The sequence below is a fragment of the Hemicordylus capensis genome, chromosome 4 (assembly GCF_027244095.1).
Source record: "Hemicordylus capensis ecotype Gifberg chromosome 4, rHemCap1.1.pri, whole genome shotgun sequence".
In the NCBI taxonomy this organism is placed as follows: domain Eukaryota; kingdom Metazoa; phylum Chordata; class Lepidosauria; order Squamata; family Cordylidae; genus Hemicordylus; species Hemicordylus capensis.
This window is the reverse complement of record NC_069660.1, coordinates 322,066,677-322,086,038: the sequence shown is the minus strand read 5'-3', so window position 1 is coordinate 322,086,038 and position 19,362 is coordinate 322,066,677. Positions and strand designations below refer to the sequence as shown.

Sequence of the window (19,362 nt, the reverse complement as noted above, 5' to 3'; positions counted from 1 at the left end):
CAGGAGGAGGACGGGGCCTGCCAGAGGCCACCTCCTCCGGGGCCACTCGCCAGCACCGCGGGAAGCAAAGGCCTGCCCAACGCACCCGCCTCTCCCGGGGGAGGAGACAGACCCACGCTGCCCGCCCAGCCGGCCTCTTCCGCGCCACGCAGAGGTCTGCGCCCTTGAGGAAGAGAGGGTGGCAGGAAGCTCTCTCGAAGGGGCACCCAGCCCAAGAGCAACCGCTCGAGTCCAGCCGCCTGTTCCCCACAGCGGCCCAGCAGATGCTTCGGGGAAGCCCACAACCAGGAGAGGATGAAGGCGTGGCCCCTCCCCTGCCGCTGGGATTCAGAGGTGGGGCTGCCCACGGACCCAGAAGCAGCGTATCACCATCTCTGGGGGAGGGCCAGGAGGGGGCACAATGGGGCCTCAGGACACGGCTCCGGCCACCTGCCGGGACGCACCTTGATGTTCCGCCCTCCCAGCATGACGGAGTTCATCTGCTCCAAGGCCAGCTGAGCTGCTTCGGGCACTTCGTATTCCACAAAAGCAAAGCCCTGTCCGGGGGGGACACGACCATATTAGACAGCCACCAGCACTTCTCCCGGTCTCCACCCCCCCCAGCGCCCAGCACTGCAGCTCTTCCACCCGGCAGCAACCAACCTTGTGCTTCATGGTCACAGAATCCCAGGACATATCAATGCTCTTGATGGGGCCGAAGGGGGCAAAGGCCTGCCGGATCGTGTCCTCTCCCAGCTCATAATAAATGGAGCCCACGTAGACCCGGCACATGATGGCCAGGGCCCGCTGCCTCTGGGCGGCCATCTGTAGCGGAGAGAAGGTCTGTCTGGTCAGCCCGGGGGCAGCTGAGGACAAGGACGCCTCTCTCCCAGCCCAGCCCAGCCCGGCAGCAGCAGGGGGCTCCAGAGTGGCCCCCCAGGGAAGCTCTCTGGGGAAGGCCCAGACAAGCGTGCTCCTGCCGGAGGAAACAACCCACAGCCTACGACCGCCAGCAGGGGCTCCGGGGGCAGCAAGAGATCCAGCTCTGGGCACCTGGCCTGTCCCCCTCGCGGGGCCCTGGGTGGCACGGCCTCTCCCTCGCAGGCACCTCTGGAGACACACACACACACACGGGGCCACGGGCGCCGGACCAGGCGGGGGGGGCTCGGCGGTGCCCGCCTCTGGGCCGCAGCATCAGCGCCTCCCCTCAGGCCCCCCTCCCCTGGGAGCGGCCTCTCCAAGCCAGATCTGCTGGCCCTGCCTGTCCAGACTGCGCACTTGGGCTGAAGGTCGGGGTCACCCTAGCCCTGGGCCCCCTTCTTCCAAGGCCAAAGCCAACCAGCTGGGGGGACCCTTTCGACACTCCCTTTGGCAATGGGGCTGGGGTGCCTTTGGGGACTGGGCACTCTCCCACTGACCGCCTATTGCTCTCTCTGTGGAGTCAGGCTGAGGAGCCGCCTGCCCACATCCGTCCCTGCCGCCAAGAGGCACCTTTCCCAAGGGGCGGCGCTCTTGACCGAGCAGGGGGAGAGCAACTGGCCCTCTCCAGCCCCAGCACCGCCTCCCCCCCCCCCAGTCCAGGGGCCGCTGTGTCTAGCGGAGGTCTCCTTTTTCGGATGGGAGCGCTCTGGGGACAGGCAGCCATCGTGTCTGCTAATCTCAATGTCAACCTTCTGCTGAAAAGCAGGACAGAGCCAGGCTCCACCCTCGGCCTCTTACCGCCCTCCTGGCTTGGGGGCGGCTGAGGCCTGGCGGCTGAGGCTGCACAGCCTCCCAGGGAGGGGCTTCCCTGGGCCAAACGCCAGGCGGCTGCAGGCCAAGCCACTCTGCCTCTGTGGGTGGGGTGGGGGGGTGACCCCTGCCCTGGGCGACTTGGGGCCCTCTGGCTCTGTCCTCCCCAGCACTCGGGAGCCAGCAGAGCCGGGGCTGGGGAGGCTGCTGCCTGCTCCCCTCCCGCTGCAAGCACAGCCCGGCGGAGGGCTAGGACAGCGGCTGGCTCTTCCCAAGGGACGCCAGCACCGCTGCGGGCTGCACACCGGCTCCTCTCTGCTTGCCCCAGGCTGGCCACGCCCTCCAGTGCCCCCGCCAGGAGCGAGGCTGCCACACAGGGCGCTGCCGGTGCTGGGAGGGCCCAGCCTGTCCGCCGTGCCCCACCACGGCGGGAGGCTCTGGGGGGCCTCCGGAGGATGCCTCTGGGCTGCGCTGCGACAGGCGCAGGGGAGCCAGGGCCCCGCCAGCCCCCCCCGCTCTTCCCCCCCGGACAGGGAGAGGAGCGCAAGCAGGACTGGTCCCCTTGGCTAAGCAGGGTCTGCCCGGGTTGCATATGCATGGGAGACTTAATTTGTGTGAGCAGAACCGGAAGAGACATTCCCCTTCTTAGGGGACGGAGCCGCTCTGGGGAGAGCAGAAAGGTCCCAGCCAGCTCCCTCGCTGGCAGCAGCATCTCCAAGATCGGGGGGCTGAGAGAGACTCCTGCTGCCTGCAACCCGGGAGAAGCTGCTGCCAGTCTGGGTAGGCAAGACGGAGCTAGACGGACCAAGGGTCTGACTCCGTATCTGGCAGCTCCTTATGTTGCCTAGTGCTGTTCAGGGCAGGGGCGCCCAAGTCACCGAGGGGTGCCCGCAAAGCCCCAGCTGCCAGGCCTCTGGGGTCCCCTGCTGGCCGACGGGCAAGTTACCTTGGCCATTACTTGGAGGGCAGGGCCTCTGCACCCCTAGAGGGGCGGCTCTCCCACCTGCTTGGCTCTAACACGCGCACGCTCTCGCTCTCTCTCTCTGCTCAATGCCTCCAAGGGCCCCCCGGCTGCCCCCGCCCCAGGTCTTCCTCTGGGGAGCTGACACTTGGCCTTGGTTGGCTGGGCGTGTCCGGAGCAGGCGGGTATGTGGAGGGAGGGGGGAAGGAGGGCGGGCACGGCTACTACGTCCTCCCCCAGGCTAGACCCTGACTATGACCAAGTGCCCCAGAAGAAGTGAATGTGTCTATTGACCGATTGTAAAGGTGAGAGAGGATCTCCAAAGCCCATTGTCACTGCTGCCATCTGAAAGACAGTAAAGACAGAGTTCAGTCTGTGGGAGCTGAGCATACGACGGCTTCTCGTCAACACTCACGCAGAAGAGGCTCTCCTCTCTCTGGCTCGCTCGCTCGCTCGCCTTCCAGCTTGCCTGCCTGCTGCCTGCCTGCCTGCCTGCCTGCCCCTCCTCCTCCTCGCTGCACAGCCCCGGCTGGCCCCAGGGAGCAAGCGGGGGCAGGGGGGGAGGTCCAGGGCACTGGGGGCTCCTTGCAACCCTCAACGGCCAACTAACTCCAGAGAGGCCCCCCCACCCCGCCCCACCCCCACCCCCCTGACTAGAGCTGCCCCCCCGCGCTGCCCCTCCCCTTCTCCTCCCCAGTCAAGAGCCAGCCTGCAGAAGCTTCGCCAGCTGCAAGATGGCCGCCGCTGGCTAGAGAGGAGGAGAACCCCCCTGCCAAGTCCCAGCTCCCCCCCCGCCCCCCCGCCGGGCTCTGCGCAGGGAGCCTGGCTCTCCCCTCCCTGCTCCCCCGGCAGGCAGCAGCGCGTGCAAGCAAGGGGGCGGGCGGGCCACACAGGACACCCTCCGGTTTCCCCGGGGAAACGGAAGCGCCCGTACCTGGCTCCAGGCAGCTCCCCGGGCTGGGCGGTGGCTCTGAGTGCCAAAGGGGGGCGGGGTTGGGGGGGGAGGGAGGGAGAGTCAAGGCCGGGGCTTCCCTGGGAGGGGGCCTCACCTGCAGGTTGGTGAGCTGCTGCTGCTGGTGGGCAATGGTCTGCTTCACCAAGACGCTCTTGATGCTCTGCTCCATGGCGTACTTCTTGGCCTGGGAGGGGAGGGGAGACCCAGAGTCACAGACCGACGCCGGCAGGGGGGCCACGAGCGCCGACATGCAAGTGGAGACGTCTCCGCACCCAGCCTGCACTGGGGGCAAAGCGCACCGGGAAGGGAAGAGCAGCCCCGCCCGGCCCCCCTGGCCTGGGGGATGGAGGCCGGCCCCTTCCTCCAGACCCAGCCCACCAAGCTGATCGCCATGGGCGCCCTTTCTCCTGGCCTGCCAGGCACTGCGGGGGGGTGTGTGTGTGTCTGACCAGGAGCCCACTTCTCTCCGAGGACCACCTCCCACAAGCACTCTCCTCTTTCTCCCAACACACAGACTGCAGTAGCGTGGTGCAGTGGTTAGAGTGCTGGTCCTGGGCCAGATGTCATGACCGACCCCGGGGTAGGGACCGACTCCTCTCATTCTCGGCCGGAGGAGGCGGGGATGTCATCAGATGAGGAACCTCAGCCTAGAGACCCCGGGGAAAGCATCCCCCCCCTCAGGGGAGACCCCTCTCGTCATGCCACCCCAGGAGCCCTCAAGCGCCTCCATTTCTGGGGACTCCCCAGGGGAGGAACTGGTCCTTGCGCTGGACCCACCCACTGAGATCCCTGGACCCTCCAGCATCGCCAAGGAGGAAACAGCGATGATGGAGTCCCCCGAGGCCCTCAGACACAACCTCCTGGGGAGACCTCTCCGAGGCCCCCGACCCACAGACACCGGCAGATCAACGAAGCTTCAGGCCAGGTGTAGAAATGCCCGCCTTGCAGCAAGACAGCTGCCTGCAGATGGGTCTTCTCAGGAGGAGGGTTGGCAGTTCTGAGGGTCTGTGTTACACCAGGCAGGCCAAAGCCTGGCCCTTCCCCAGCCACTGCAAGCCCTTCCCTGCCTCCAAGACCCTTGAGAGCACTGGCTCCTGGCCCCCCAGCGCCTGCCTACCAGCCCTGGGGACCACCTTCCGCCTTGGTGGCCTCTGCTCCTGCACTCTGACTCCCAGATCGTGCCTTTAGCAGCCGGCCACCTGGAGCAGGGTGAGTTGGCACCGCTCCCACATCGCCCCATGCTTGACACCAACATTCAACCCCCTGCATGGCCAAGCCGCTCGCTGGGTGGCCCTGGCCCGCAACCGAACCGACTACCGGCATCATCGAGAGCCGCCGGGAAACGGCCAGCCAGACTGCCGAGCGCTCCCTGGAAACCCATGGACTGCCCGCCCTGGCCCCGACCGCCGGTCTTCCCCGCTCAAGGCAGCAGCAAGTGCCGGATTGTGGCCCCACGGCCTGCAGGCTGGACTCCCCCATCATGGCACCTGCCACCCTCCCGATGGCCGGCAGGTGGCAGCTCCCTACGTTCCTCCCCTCGGGATGGGTCTCCTCCGCCTCCTCTCCTGGCTCGGAGGGGGGAGCCGGCGCGGTGCTCACCTTCTGAAGGGCCTCCTGCTGCTCGGGAGTGAGAGGTGGCAGGCCCAGCTTGGCTGCGGTGCTCTGTCCATTTTCGACCTTGACGGTGGGGGTCTCTGGGCCCTGCAAGGAAAAGGACAGCCATGAGCAGAGCCACGTGGAGAGTCTCCAGAGACACACAGGGCCGCCGCTCTCGCAGCCAGGAGAGCCGGGAGCAAGGCGGAGGCCGGCTCACCCCAACCACCCGCCTTCCACAGGAGACGCGGGTCCAACGGCTGTGCCCCAGAGGCCCTGCCAGGCACTCGCCAGGTCAGCCAAGAGCTGGGGCCCGCTCCGTAGGGGACGGGGTCGGAGCTCCGTGGCAGCGGCAGAGCCAGAAGCTCCCCGGCTCAGTCCCTCAATCTCCAGACAGGGCCGGGGGCCGGAGGAGCCGCTCCCAGGCAGCGGAGGCAACCCTGAGCGAGATGGACCACATCAGAGAGGTGGGTTCTCTGGAAACTTCATGGGAGCTCTCCTGTGCATCTCTTCTCATTTATAAAAACACCTGTGAGATTCTTCTCTCAGAAAGGTTTACTATTTAAATTTTCCTGATGCCCTCCAAAGATTGTGATCTATTTGGCATGTAGTTCTACCCATTTAGTTTAAAAAACTCCACCGGATCAATTTCCAAATTTCAATTTTTTTTTTTTAAAGTAGCCAGAAAGCAGAACTGAAATATTTGCTTCAAGGGAAACATCAATAGGGACACATAAAACAAATTTATGTAGAAAGAAATTATTTTTACTGGAATACTTGACAAAACATCTGTGTCCTCTCTCACACACTTCCGAGGGATAATCACCTGAAAAACATTAATTACAACTTTGGAGTTGCCAAGCTGGCCTAATGTTGCATCAGCTCCCATTCACTGCTACTTCGGAATTTGATGTAATAATGAATTTTTAGAAATGGAAACTTTTCCACCCAAAAGTAAAGTATGGAAAAACACCCCAGAAGGTTTTTTTGTCTGGGAAGAACATTTTCAACCCCTGATCTCTGCTGCCTACACCCCCCGGGGCCTATGTTCACTCCGGGCTGCCAACCGCATATGGAAATGGAAGGCTGCAGGTCACCTGGAGAGACGCTCTCACAGAGCCCAAATGGAGGGCTGGTTATTGGTTCGTCATGAATGAAACACACACACACACCCTGCCATCCCATTATTAAAACAACCTTTTTAAGTGGCTTACAACAATAAAGAGTCATAAGACCATAATACTGTGATAAACCCATAAAATCATGAAAGAGCAATCAGAACTCAGCCGTGGCATTGAGCAGACATCTCAACACAGAGGCAAGAAGCCACTGGAAAGGGCGCGAGATGGGTCTTTCTGGGAAGGGAGCTCCAGAGCCCAGGGCACCCCCGAGCCAACTGTGGGATGCCAAGAAGGGCCTCTCCAGAGGTTCTTCTCTTGCAGGTAGGTTCATAGCAGAGGCAACATAAGCCACTCCATGGCCACTTTACCAGGACAGAAGGTCTGCCAACTGCTTGGAGACCTTAGAAGGATGGAACATAACCTGGGCTTGAGCATCCCTTCCCCAAAATGAGAGAAAAATCTGCTAGGCAAAATCATCAGAAATGCCACCACCCATCTGTGATTTTGACACACTCTTCCGTATGCAAGTCCAAGGTAGCTGTATTTGTAAGGAGGAGAGCTAGTCTTGTGGCAGCCAGCATGAATGGTCCCCTGTGCTAAGCAGGACCCACCCTGGTCTGCATTTGAATCGGGGACTGTGTGTGTGAGCACGGTCAGATATCCCCCTTAGATGACGGGGCCATAGCTCTTGGGAAGAGCACCTGCCTGTTTGCATGCTGGCAGCATCTCCAGGTAACGGCGAGAGAAACTCCTGCCTTCAACCTTGGAGACGTTGCTGCCAGTCTGGGTAGACAATACTGAGCTAGATGGACCAAGGGTCTAACCAGGTAGAAGGCAGCTTCCTCTGTTCCTATTTGGCATCTAAATGGGGTATTAGGGGGCCAGGGAATCCATTTTCTTCAGCGTAAAACAACTGTTGGTTTATTATAAACAAGATAATTTAAACACACACACACACACACACACACCCTCTGATGCAGAGCTGGGCAAAGTGGAAGGGCTGTCAACAGAGCCACAGCTGACCTGCAGGCACCTGGCAAGGGAGGCAAGAGGAGGGCCCCTCTGTGACTGCATCACACAGGTGTGCCAGGGCAGAGCCCAAGGACCGCCCCCCCCCGGGCCTCCGACTCCTGGGCGGACTCCTGGTTCTCCACCTCCCACTTTCCTTCGCAGACACAAAGCTCTGAATCTCCCCAGGCAGATTAGGACCCTAAGCCCAATTTGCAGAACATAGCCCCAGTGCCGAATCCCAACACACCTGGTCAGCAATTCCCTCCCGTCACTGGGAGTTTGTAAATGGGAAAGATTTGCTGCTGCTCTCCTGAGCGCTCATCACAGCAGGTCGCCAGGCAGCAGCTCAGCGTTCTGGCTGGGCTCTGCCGGAGGAGGAGCAGCACGACCAGCCGGAGGTTCGAGAAGGGGCCGCCCAGGAGGCCCTTCAACAGTCTCGGCGCTGCAAGTCGGCTGCACTGCGGTCCTCTGCTCGCCTGTCTGGTAAGCAGCAGAGTCCTGCAGTCTGTGCTGGGAAGGGGGACCGGCAAGGCCTCTGCCCCGCCAAGGGAGACCTGTTCTAGCCACAGCCGGGGGGGGGACCAGTGGAGGAGGAGGGAGACAAACTGGACAGCTGCTGCTACCCTCAAGGGTGCCTTCAACCTCCTCCAGCCACCAGTTGACCCCCATCCTGTCAGGAAACAGCCAAGCCCCTGCGGAATGGAGCTGCCCTCTTGCCAGGACGTTGGCCTGTCCGTTCAAGGGCAAAAGCGGGCAACAACAACAACAACAACAGAAGCCACTTGCCAATGCCTGCCTGTGGCAAAGAAGAGCGGCTGCTCCAAAAACAAGCGCAGGCCCCTTCAAGAGTGCCCAAAGGCAGAAAGGCCTGGCCTCCAGCTCAGCACAGAAGAAAGAGGCTGGTTCTCTGTCAAGGCTACGGGAGTGCCAGCATTTCTGCTGAGTTAGTGTTAGGTTGCCACAGTAAGGAGGTTATCAAACAAGGTGGGATGGGGAGGGGGCCCCACTATGGTTGAGGGAAAACACCCCTGCACAGCAAAGACTGGCGTGGCTAAAAGGGGGAGGGGGAGTGCCACCCCCTGCCTGCCCCGGGGCATTGCAAACATCTGCAGGCTGCACTGTCGGGAAGAGGGAAAGCAGGCTGCCACTGGCAAACACGGACAGAGCATGGCAGTGCCCAGCTGTGGACACCCAGCGGCCTCTCGGTGGCCCAGACTCCCAGGCTTGGATATCCATCAGGCCGAGCTGCCCCCATGCCAAGGAGAGCTCCCATGAGCAATGCATCCATGAGGGGCCTCTCAGACCTCCATATGGGGAGCCTCGCACGAGAGTTCGTCATGCCTCCAGGGCCAAGCGCCTCTCCACACAGAAGCCTCATAAGGAAGGTGCTCCAGGCCCCTGATCATCTTGGCTGCCCTCTTCTGCACCTTTTCCAGTCCTACAATGTCCTTTTTTAGGTGTGGTGATCAGAATTGTACGCAGTACTCCAGGTGTGGCCGCACCATAGTTTTGTATAAGGGCATTCTTACCTATTACCTATTTAATTTTCAATCCCCTTCCTTATGATCCCTAGCATGGAATTGGGCTTTTTCACAGCTGCCGCACATTGAGTCGACACTTTCATCGAGCTGCCCACCACCACCCCAAGATTCCTCTCCTGGTCTGTCACCCACAGCTCGGATCCCATCAGTGTAGACTTGAAGTTGGGGTTTTTCATCCCAATGTGCATCACTTTACACTTGCCAACACTGAACTGCTTTTGCCACTTTGTCGCCCACTCCCCCAGTTTGGAGAGATCCTTTTGGCACTCCTCACAATCCATTGTGGATTTCACTACCCTAAACAGTTTAATGTCATCTGCAAATGAGGCAACCTCACTGCTGCTTACCCCAACTTCTAGATCATTTATGAACAAATTAAAGAGTACCCAGTAACAATTCTGGGGTAACCCACTTCTTACTTCCCTCCATTGTGAAAACTCTCCATTTATACCTACCCTCTGTTTCCTGTCTTTCAACCAGTTAACAATCCAAACATGTACTTGTCCCCTTATCCCATGACTGCGAAGTTTCCTCAGGAGTCTTTGATGAGGAACTTTGTCAAAAGCTTTTTGGAAGTCCAGGTAGACTATGTCAACTGGATCACCTTGATCCACACACCTGTTGACACTCTCAAAGAAGTCCAAAAGGTTGGTCAGGCAAGATTTACCTTTGCGGAAGCCATGCGGGCTCACTCCCAGCAGGGCCTGTTCTTCTATGTGCTTTACAATTTTATCCTTGAGGATGCTTTCCATCAATTTGCCTGGAACAGATGTTAAGCTAACCAGCCTGTAATTCCCCAGATCAACCCTCTGGATAACTTTTTGAAAATCAGCATTACATTTGCTACTTTCCAGTCCTCCGGTACAGAGCCTGAATGTAGGGATAAGTTAAGTATTTTTGAAATGAGGTTGGCAATTTCACATTTGAGTTATTTTAGATCTCTTGGATGGATGCCATCTGGCCCTGGCGATTTGCTAGTTTTTAATTTTTCCAGAGTTTAGGACATCTTCTCTTGAGACCTCTATCTGACTCAGTTCTTTAGTCTCCATCCCTGAGAAGCCTGCTTCAGAAATAGGTATATGCTCAGTATCCTCTGCTGTGAAGACAAAGAACTCATTTAGCTTCTCTGCAACCTCCATATCCTCCTCAATAATCCCTTTCACTCTCACTGTCTAGCGGTCCAACCACCTCCCCAGGAGGTTTCCTGCTTCTGATGTATTTAAAGAAGTTTTTGTTATTCCCTTTTATGCTTTTAGCTAAATGTTCCTCAAACTCTCTTTTCGCCTACCTTATTGTCACCTTGCATTTCTTTTGCCAGATTTTCTGTTCCTTTCTGTTCTTTTCATTTGGGAAGGATTTCCAATTTCTGAAGGAAGTCTTCTTCCCCTTTATAGCTTCCTTGTATTCACCTGTTAGCCATGCTGGCATCCTCCCGGTCTTGGTGGTACCTTTGCTCCTTCTTGGTATACATTCCAACTGAGCTTCCAGTATTGGGGTTTTAAATGTTCCATGCTTTCTGGAGTGATTTGACCCTTCTGACTTTCCCTTTCAACTTTACCAGTTCCCTCATTTTTGAGATGTTTCCTCTTCTGAAGTCCAACGCATCTGTACTGGACTTCCTTGGCAGTGCTTCACTCACAAATAAAATGAACTGAATCACACTATGGTCACTGCTACCCAATGGTTCTGCAACTCTGACATCTTGCACCAGGTTCTAGGGACCACTCAGGATAAAGTCCAAGGTCGCCATCCCTCCGGTTGTTCCCGCAACTAACTGTTCTAAGACACAGTCATTTAGCATGTCTAGAATTTTGGCCTCTTTTTCACTACCTGAATGTGAACTTACTCAGTCTATGTGAGGGTAATTGAAGTCACCCATTATTACAGCTCTGCCTCTCTGATTAGCATGTCCCTAGTAACACATTTCCTTTCAGTCCTCCTATTGTCACCCATAATTATTCTGTGGAAGAGTCTGGTCCTCCTAGGTTTTCTAGCTTGTTGGATTCCATCTCTTCTTTAATATACAGAGCCAGCGTGGTGTGGTGGTTAGAGTGCTGGACTAGGACCGGGGAGACCCGAGTTCAAATCCCCATTCAGCCATAAAACTAGCTGGGTGACTCTGGGCCAGTCACTTCTCTCTCAGCCTAACCTACTTCACAGGGTTGTTGTGAAAGAGAAACTCAAGTATGTAGCACACCGCTCTGGGCTCCTTGGAGGAAGAGCGGGATATAAATGTAAGAATAATAATAATAATAATAATAATAATAATAATATAATATAATATAATATACAGTCCGCCCCTTCCTGTCCTTTCTGTAGAGTTAGAACCGAGGAATAACACTGTCGCACCGGTTCTCACCGTTCGACCAGGTTCTGCCCACTATATCTATGTTTACATTAGCAACCAAGCACTCCAGCTCGCCCATCTTGCATTGGTATAAAATCACCTATGCACTGAGTCTCTAATCTGGCGTTGGCATTTGGTATCTCCTCTGCTGACCAGCTGTCTGCCTGCTCTCCTCCTGGTTCTACTCTGCCCCCTTTTGCTTTATCTGAAACGTTTGCACCCTCTCACTTTAGGGGATTTTGCTTGCTAAACCAGATACCCCCCAGTTCCTGTCGGCAGCACCCCCAAGCAGCCTTTTAAAAGCTGCTCCACGGCCATGATTTTTAGCGCCAGCAGTCCTTTTGTACAGGCTTCGCTTGCCCAAAATGTATCCTAGTGCCTCACAAATCTAAACCCCTCCTCCCAGCACCCCGCTCTCATCCACGCATTGAGACCCTCCACCTCCACCTGTCTCGCTGGCCCTGCATGTGGGACAGGTAGCACTTCAGAGAACGCTACCCTGGGGGCCTTGGACCTCAATCTGCTACTTTAGCAGCCCCTGCTAGCCAGTGCAGACAACACTGGGCTAGACAGACCATATGTCTGACTCGGTATAAGGCAGCTTCCTATGTTCCTACCCAACCCTTGAATATGAATACGATGAATATTTATATACCACTTTGCAACAAAAAAGTACCCAAAGCGGTTTAGAAAGACAGCAAGCAAGCAAGCAAGCAAGCAAGCCAGCCAGCCCACCTGGAACCCTTTTCAGCAAACTCACTCGACCAGACACATCCAGTTAAGCACATAAATTTACCAAGACGGGCGCCACAAACTTGTCCGCTTGCATGAGCGGCTGGAGTGGGTGGCCTGGCAAGTGCCACATCACCCACATCTCGAAGCCACCGCACCAGACACATCCCAAAGAGGCACCCTGGCCAGATCCACACAGCTGCTCTTGCTCACGGCTGGCCATGCATCTGAATCCGTTCAGCACAAACGGCAGCCATGAGGACTAACCACCTCTCAAAACAAATCTGCAGGAAGTTGCCGCCCACGTGTAAAGCAGCAGCTCCTTGAAAACCTCACAGAATCCCAACCGCCCCAAATTGACCCGGGTGCCACACAAAGCAACGGAAAGTGGGCAGCCCAGAATTCATCCCTTGGCTGATGCCAAGAGGAGGGCACACAGATCACGCACAGGATGGGGAAACAGAGAAGATGGAAGGTCTCTTAATAACAGCTCTGTGGGCAGAGGAGGACCCGCAAATGTATGGCAACCTTCACAGCTAGCCAGAACTTCTGTCACCACTGACCTGGCCTTCCCCAGCCGCCTGCCTGCCATCTTGCGCCAACGTCCCGCTAAGCTTCAGAGAGCTCTACTGCTTTCAGGTGCCTCCAAAGGTCAGAGGACAGGTCTCACTAGTCTCTCGCCTCAAGCTAGGACAGGCTGCGCAGCGGCCAAGGGTGCCTGCTCCAAGGCAGCACAAGGAAACAGAGGCCCACCCCCCCAGCCCGGAGGAGAACAAGATGGAGAACCACCACCTGGTGACCATGGTAAAGAGGCTCCAGCACATCTGCTGGTTTGGGCCAGGAACCACCCCGTCACAGGGGCGGGTGGGAGACACACCCGGGCAGGAGTTTAGCGAGAGGTTCATGTGCCCGGACGGGGAGCCTGAAAGGGCAAAGAATCGCATGCAGGTGTGCTCTCCAAACCAAGGCCTGTAAGTTTTAAGAGCTCCTGGAGAACGGGTGAGGAGCCAAGATGAGCAAATGTGGATCTTCAAGAAGCAGGCAAAGGAGAAGGCGTGAAACTACAGATCTGCCAGCCTGATGTAGACACCCAGCAAGCTTATTAAGCAGTTTGGCTGGGAGCACTTAATAAAAAATGTGGTAAGGAGGGATCCATCCCCAAGAGAGAGAAAAGATGCCCCTTGCCAGCTGACATGAAGAGGAGACGCCTCTCCAGCAGGCAGCACAGGAGGCGGTGACGGGAGGGGCGGCTGCAACAAGCCCGCAAGAAGAGGAGCCAACCCAAGAAGCAGGAGAGCAAAGTGGGAATGGCTTCCCATCCTGCTTGGCTCCTCGCTCCCTAACTCAGCTGCAGGGCGAGTGAATGGGTCGATGAGGAGAGGCGAGGGCCGAGACGATCCACTCAGGAGCCCAGAAAAGCCGGGGAGTGTGTGAGAGAAAGCCAGAAAGTCACTCACAAGACAGGGATTAGGGGGTGGGGTGAACGAAAGGAAGCGTAAAATGGGCATGGTTTAGTCATCCTTGGAGTAGGGATGTCACAAAGCTCAGGGAAGGGGAGGCCAGTGCACGTACTATGTTTGGCTGGTGCACGGAGCCAGAATTTGTAGATCTCTGGCAAAGCATCTAGAAAGGTCTGCCACGATATCCTCACTGCCAAGTGGGTAAAATGTGGGCTAGATGCAGCTATCATTAAGCTGAACAACTGTACCCGGTGAGTACTCGTCAATGGCTCCGTGTCCTCTTGGAGGGAGGAGGTGGTACAGGGAGGAGTACCCCAGGGCACATTTGCATCAGTGACTCGGAGGAGGGATGCTGACTGAACCCGTAGATGACATGAACTTGGAGGAGGCGGCGGGTGGGGGGGGGGCATTGTTGGCACTAGCTAACCCCATAGAAGACAGGATCACATTTCAATCTGATCTGGCCAGGTTCCAATATTGGCCCAGAACCATCAAGATGAAGTACAACAGAGACAAATATAAACGTCCTGCATCTGGGTAAGAAAAATCAAATGCTCAAGTACGGCATGGGGGAGACCTAGCTAGGTACCAGTATATGAGAGAGAGAGAGAGAGAGAGAGAGAGAGAGAGAGAGAGAGAGAACGAACACTGGGTATCTCGGTGGACAAGCCGCATGTGAGCCAGCAGTATGATGCAGCAGCTGAAAAAGCAAATGCAATTTCAGGCCTCATGACAAGAAGCACAGTGTCTAGAGACCACAAGTAACCAGTCCACTCCATTCTGCGCTGGTCAGGCCGCACTTGGAAAACTGTGTCCAGTTCTGAGCCTCACATATTAAGAAGGATGTTGATAAACTGAAATGGGTTCAGAGGAGGGCAACCAAGAAGTTGAGGGGTCTGAAAACCAAGACCTATCAGGAATTGTGGAAGAAGCTGGGTTGGCCTGTTAAAGAGAAGACAAAGGGAATATTTGAAAACGGTTTTCAAATATCCAAAGGGCTATCATGCAGCAGATGGACTTGTTCTCTGTTACTCCAGAGGGCAAGAGGACAACCACTGGGTTGAAATGACAAGGAAGTAGATTTAGGCTAGATATCAGGAAGAATTCCCAGACTGCAAGAGCTGCTTGACAACGGAACAGTCTGCCTCATGCAGCGGCCAGCTCTCCTTCACTAGAGGTTTTCCAACAGACACTGGACAGCCATTGGCCAGGGGTGCTCTGGCAGCTTCCTGCACTGGGCGGGGGTGGACTAGAAGTCCTCCAAGGTCTGGTGGGCCACTGTGCGAAACAGGATGCTGGACTAGATGGGCCTCCTTGGGCCTGATCCAGCAGGGCTGTTCTTAGGTTCTTACATCTCTTCCAACTCTAACATGCTATGATTTGACCACAGCCCCAAGAAAACGCCAACTCAGAGCGAGGGCCATCCCCTTTCCTCTGGCTGCAGAGAGAGACACTCAGGAACGGGCTTGACACTAGCACAGGGACTTGCTAGATGATGATTTAATAATAATAATAACAACAACTTGATTTCTATACCGCCCTTCCAAAAATGGCTCAGGGCGGTTTACACAGAGAAATAACAAATAAATAAGATGGCTCCCTGTCCCCAGAGGGCTCACAGTCTAAAAAGAAACACAAGATAGACACCAGCAACAGTCACTGGAGGGGTGGCTACTCTCTCCCTGCTCAATAAAGAGCATCACCACAGGAAAAGGTGCCTCTTTGCCCAGTCAGCAGGGATTAAGCGAGAAGGCTGCCAGCCGTGGAGTGCTGACTGTGCAAGGGGACCGGGGTGTGTGGGTGGGCCTCCAGTCCTGCTCCTGTGGCCACCCAGAAGTTTCCAGATGCAGCCTACAGGCAAGGCACGAAGGAACAGTCCTCCTCCACCACTGTAAGATGCCACCTCGTGATTGTGGCTCAGGACCACTCAGCCCCTGACAGATCTCCGCTCCACCAGGAATCTGCCTCCTCTCCTTTCCAGGCCATCTACGCCTATGGGCTTCTTGGGGCAATGTATTCTAGAGCTCAGTTGTGTGGAAGGAGTCCTTTGAGCACAGTCCTCTGAGAGTGTTAGTGCCTCACACACTGTGGTTAAGACCCTTCTTGAAAAACCACCATCTGGCTGAAGCACCACCTGGTACGGGTGCTCCCTCTAGGCACACACACAAGTGTTTTGACATCTGCTCAGTTCATTTTAGAGAGCCAGTGTGGTGTAGTGGTTAGAGTGCTGGACTAGGACCGGGGAGACCCGAGTTCAAATCCCCCTTCGGCCATGAGACTTGCTGGGTAACTCTGGGCCAGTCACTTCTCTCTCAGCCTAGCCTACTTCACAGGGTTGTTGTGAAAGAGAAACTTAAGTATGTAGTACGCTGCTCTGGGCTCCTTGGAGGAAGAGCAGGATATAAATGTAGTAATAATAATAATAATAATAATTATTATTATTATTATTTTAGGTCCCGCTCAGCTTGAATCAGGAAGTTCCTACTCTGAATATATGTGCACACACACTGCCTTGATGCTGCTGCCCAGAACAAAACTCATTCCGCCCACAGAAATTGAGAGAGAACAGTGACCACCACCTATCTCTAATTTACCATTCTTGGGCAAAAGTGCTCAAGTGAGTGCTGACAAACTAGCAGCAGGTTTTCCTGGAGGAGACTGGCTGTTTAGAGGCGTTCCAATCGGAACTGAAGCCTTTGTCTCCCTGGTGCCCAACACATACCAGGAGGCAGACAGGAGGACAGCAGCCCCGCTGAGCCTCCTGGATCTCTCAGAGGCCTTTGCTATCAATCAGGGTATCCTTCCAGGCCACCCTGCTGGGAAGGACTGAGAGGGAACCCTTCGGTGGCGCTGCCAATCTTTCCTGAGGAGCAGGTCACAGAAGGGGCTGCTCCGGGACCCCTGCTTCACCTTGCGGTCTCCAGCCTGAGGTGCTGCAGGGCTCTACCTTGCTACCCGTGCACTGTAATATTTGCATGAAACTGCTGGGTGAGCCCATCTAGAGCAGTGTTCCCTCGGATTTCTTCCATGTGTGCAGAATGAGTTTCACTCTGGGTGGCAGGATCAAGGCAGTGTGCGCGCACATGTGCATTCAGAGTGGGGCCTTCCCTACGCAACCTGAATGGGATCTAAAATGAACTGAGCAGGCATCAAAAACCATGTGAGCGCATGCACACGCACACACCTGAGAGGGAACACTGCTCTAGAGCTGCGCTGGGGTGCCAAAGATATGCAGATGGCACCCAGCAATCTCTCATGATCCCACCAAGTGATCCTAGGGAAGCAGAAGAAATTCTAAATCAGTGCCTAGGGGGCACTTGCAGAGTAGATGAGAGAAACACTGTTGGAGGAAACTGATAATTGGGAGGAGTGCACCCTGTTCTAGATGGGGTCTCACTCCCCTTGGAACAGCAGGTCTGCAGTCTAGAGCTGGCCCTTGCTCTAGATGCCCTTGAACTGGCAGTGATTACGTTTGCTTTTGACAAACTTACACCAGCTGCACCTTTCCTGGCCAAAACAGACTGGTCTTCAGGCATTCATGCTCTAGTCATTTCCAAACTGTACTACCACAATGCACTTCACAAGAGGCTGCCTTTGAGGACAGTCCAGAAGCTTCAACTAGTCCATGCGGATTGCAGGCTTTCACCTGGAGCCACCAAAGCAGATCTTCAGATCAATCCTACAGGAGCTTCACAGGTTTCCCATCAGCTTATTCAAGGTGCTGGCTTTAATCTCCCAAGTCCTTAATGGCCTGGGACTGGAGACTCTGCCAGGAAGTGCCTTCTCCCATTAAGCCTCCATTCTTCCATGGAGGAGGCACTCTTGGGCCTCCTCATTCAAAGCACAGCAGGTGTGTTCACAGGAAGGGACAGGGCCACCTTGGTTGTGGCACCCAAACTATTTTCTTTATGGCATTTTTAGGTTGCCTTTCTACCACAGCACTCAGGGTGCTGGAACAGCCTCCCCAGTAAGGTTCGCCTGGCTTCATCACTTTGTTCTTTTAGATGCCAGGCCTTTTGAATTTTGATTTTTAAATTTGATTTTTAAAACTGAAGAAAAAAACCCTTTTAGAATTGTTTTATATTACATTTTTGGTGCGTTGTGATTTCATGAGTTGTGTGTTTTTAAAGGTAAAGTGTAGGGATGTGGCAGGGGTGTTCCCTTAAGGGCGGGGGAGGGTGCACTTACCCTGCCGGCGCCCCATTGGATCAAAGCCCCTCGGGGCAGCAGCGTACCTCCCTGCTACCCCGTTGCCCTCATTGGCCAGAAGTGGCTGGAAGTACCACATGCCCAGTACTTCCGGCCGATGAGAGTAACGTGGCAGCAGGGAACTACGCTGCCACCCCGAGGGGCTTTGATCCAATGGCGCACCGGCAGGGGAAATGTGGTGGTGGTGGTGGGGGGGGGTAAGTGCACCCTCCCCCACCCTTAAGGGAACACCCCTGCTGCCTCCAGAATGCCAAAACGGCCCCGGTAGCCGAAACGTTTCAGAGGCCTCTATAATGGCCTCTGGAACATTTCAGGCTCAAGCCTAGTAAAGTGTGACATCAAGTTGGTGTTAACTCCTGGCGACCAGAGCCATGTAGTTTTCTTTGGTAGAATACAGGAGGGATTTACCATTGCCATCTCCCGCACAGTATGAGATGATGCCTTTCAGCATCTTCCTATATCGCTGCTACGATACAGATGTTTGGGAAACATACCAGCAGGGATTCAAACTGGCAACCTCTAGCATGCTGGTCAAGTCATTTTCCTGATGTGCCATTAGGTGGCCATTAAAAACGCACAATTAAACTTGATGTTTAATGCTGTGTTGTGAGCTGCCCAGAGAACAATTTGTTATGGGATGGCTAACAAATAAAGTGTATTATTATTACAAAAAGATGAACTATCCTAAAAACTAATCAAAGTACTCCAAAAGAGCAGCATAAACACATCACAAAGAGAGAAATGGCAGCTGGCTTAGTCAGCAGGCAAATGCTGAAACACAAAGAAGTTTTAACCCTCCTACAAGAAGAGGGCAAAGTGAGGGCTTCCTGGGCCTCAAGCAGGGTGAAGTTCCACCAGCTACCCAGACAGCCCTGACACGGGTTCCCAAGACCATGGAACCAGTATAGAATGGCCTCCCTCTAAAAGTAAGCCTAGCCCTCTCACCGCTTGCCTTCAGAAAGGTAAAGAAAGTGACTTTATTGAGGCTCTCTACAGTTTTTCAAGTGGGTTTGCTAGAATCTGTGCCCTACCCTCCGTATGTATATGCTGTCAGTTTAGGTGTGTGTGTACTATCACTTTACTTAGAGGTAAGCCACAAAGCAGACACCCCTGGAGTGGCAAAAAAGCAAGCCCTACACTGAAGAAGCTCTCTTTTGGAGGGGCTGATCTTTCCTCTTGGATGCTCCACCACAGGCGGCGCATTAGGTTCAAGGTGGAACTGCTGGCTCCGGCTCCTGAGCCTGCCAGGCCAAACCCCCCCCCCCTCCTCCTCCTCCTCCTGCTGACCCCCTGACAGCCTCCCCCATCCGCCTTGCTGAAGAGGCAAGCGGCCTCGGCTCTCCCTTGGACGCCCAGGTCCCAGTCCTCGGCTGCAGCCCTCCCTTCTCCTCGGCCCCCTGGGAGGCCGGCCGGCCCACGCCCTGCTCCGCCCTCCTGCTCTTGGGCCTTGGAATCCGGCGGGCCACAGTCCAGGGGCGGCGAGGCCCCAGGGGGACCCCAGCAGCACCGCCGGGGGGGCGGCTGGAAAGAGCCCTGCCCGGAGTCTGCTGGGGGAGCCACACGGGCAGGCAGGGCGGCGGGAGCAGCAGGCGGCGGCGGCCAGGCCGAGCCGGCTCCAGGGAGCGAGCAGCACCAGCAGGGAAACAAAGCGCTCGCCCCCCCCCGTGGGTGAGTGGGGGGGGACACCAGGGACGCCCCCCCGCCAGGGAGCAGCAGCAGCAG

The 19,362-nt window shown here is 55.9% G+C and overlaps 1 protein-coding gene across 5 annotated transcripts in view; it reads right to left on the bottom strand.

Moving 5' to 3' along the window:
• PUF60 (poly(U) binding splicing factor 60) overlaps positions 1-19,362 on the bottom strand; it is a 32,484-nt gene that overhangs the window by 11,780 nt on the left and 1,342 nt on the right. For 2 of the 5 annotated variants that reach the window (XM_053245747.1, XM_053245749.1), the window contains 5 exons: positions 5,226-5,327; positions 3,721-3,810; positions 2,966-3,016; positions 643-804; positions 444-536 (listed from right to left, as the gene is read on the bottom strand). In XM_053245747.1, coding sequence (XP_053101722.1) covers positions 444-536; positions 643-804; positions 2,966-3,016; positions 3,721-3,810; positions 5,226-5,327 — 498 coding nt within the window. Of the gene's footprint in view, positions 1-443; positions 537-642; positions 805-2,965; positions 3,017-3,720; positions 3,811-5,225; positions 5,328-5,988; positions 6,046-10,180; positions 10,214-19,362 lie in introns of those variants that run through there. The other 3 variants (XM_053245748.1, XM_053245745.1, XM_053245746.1) reach the window with 3 other exon arrangements.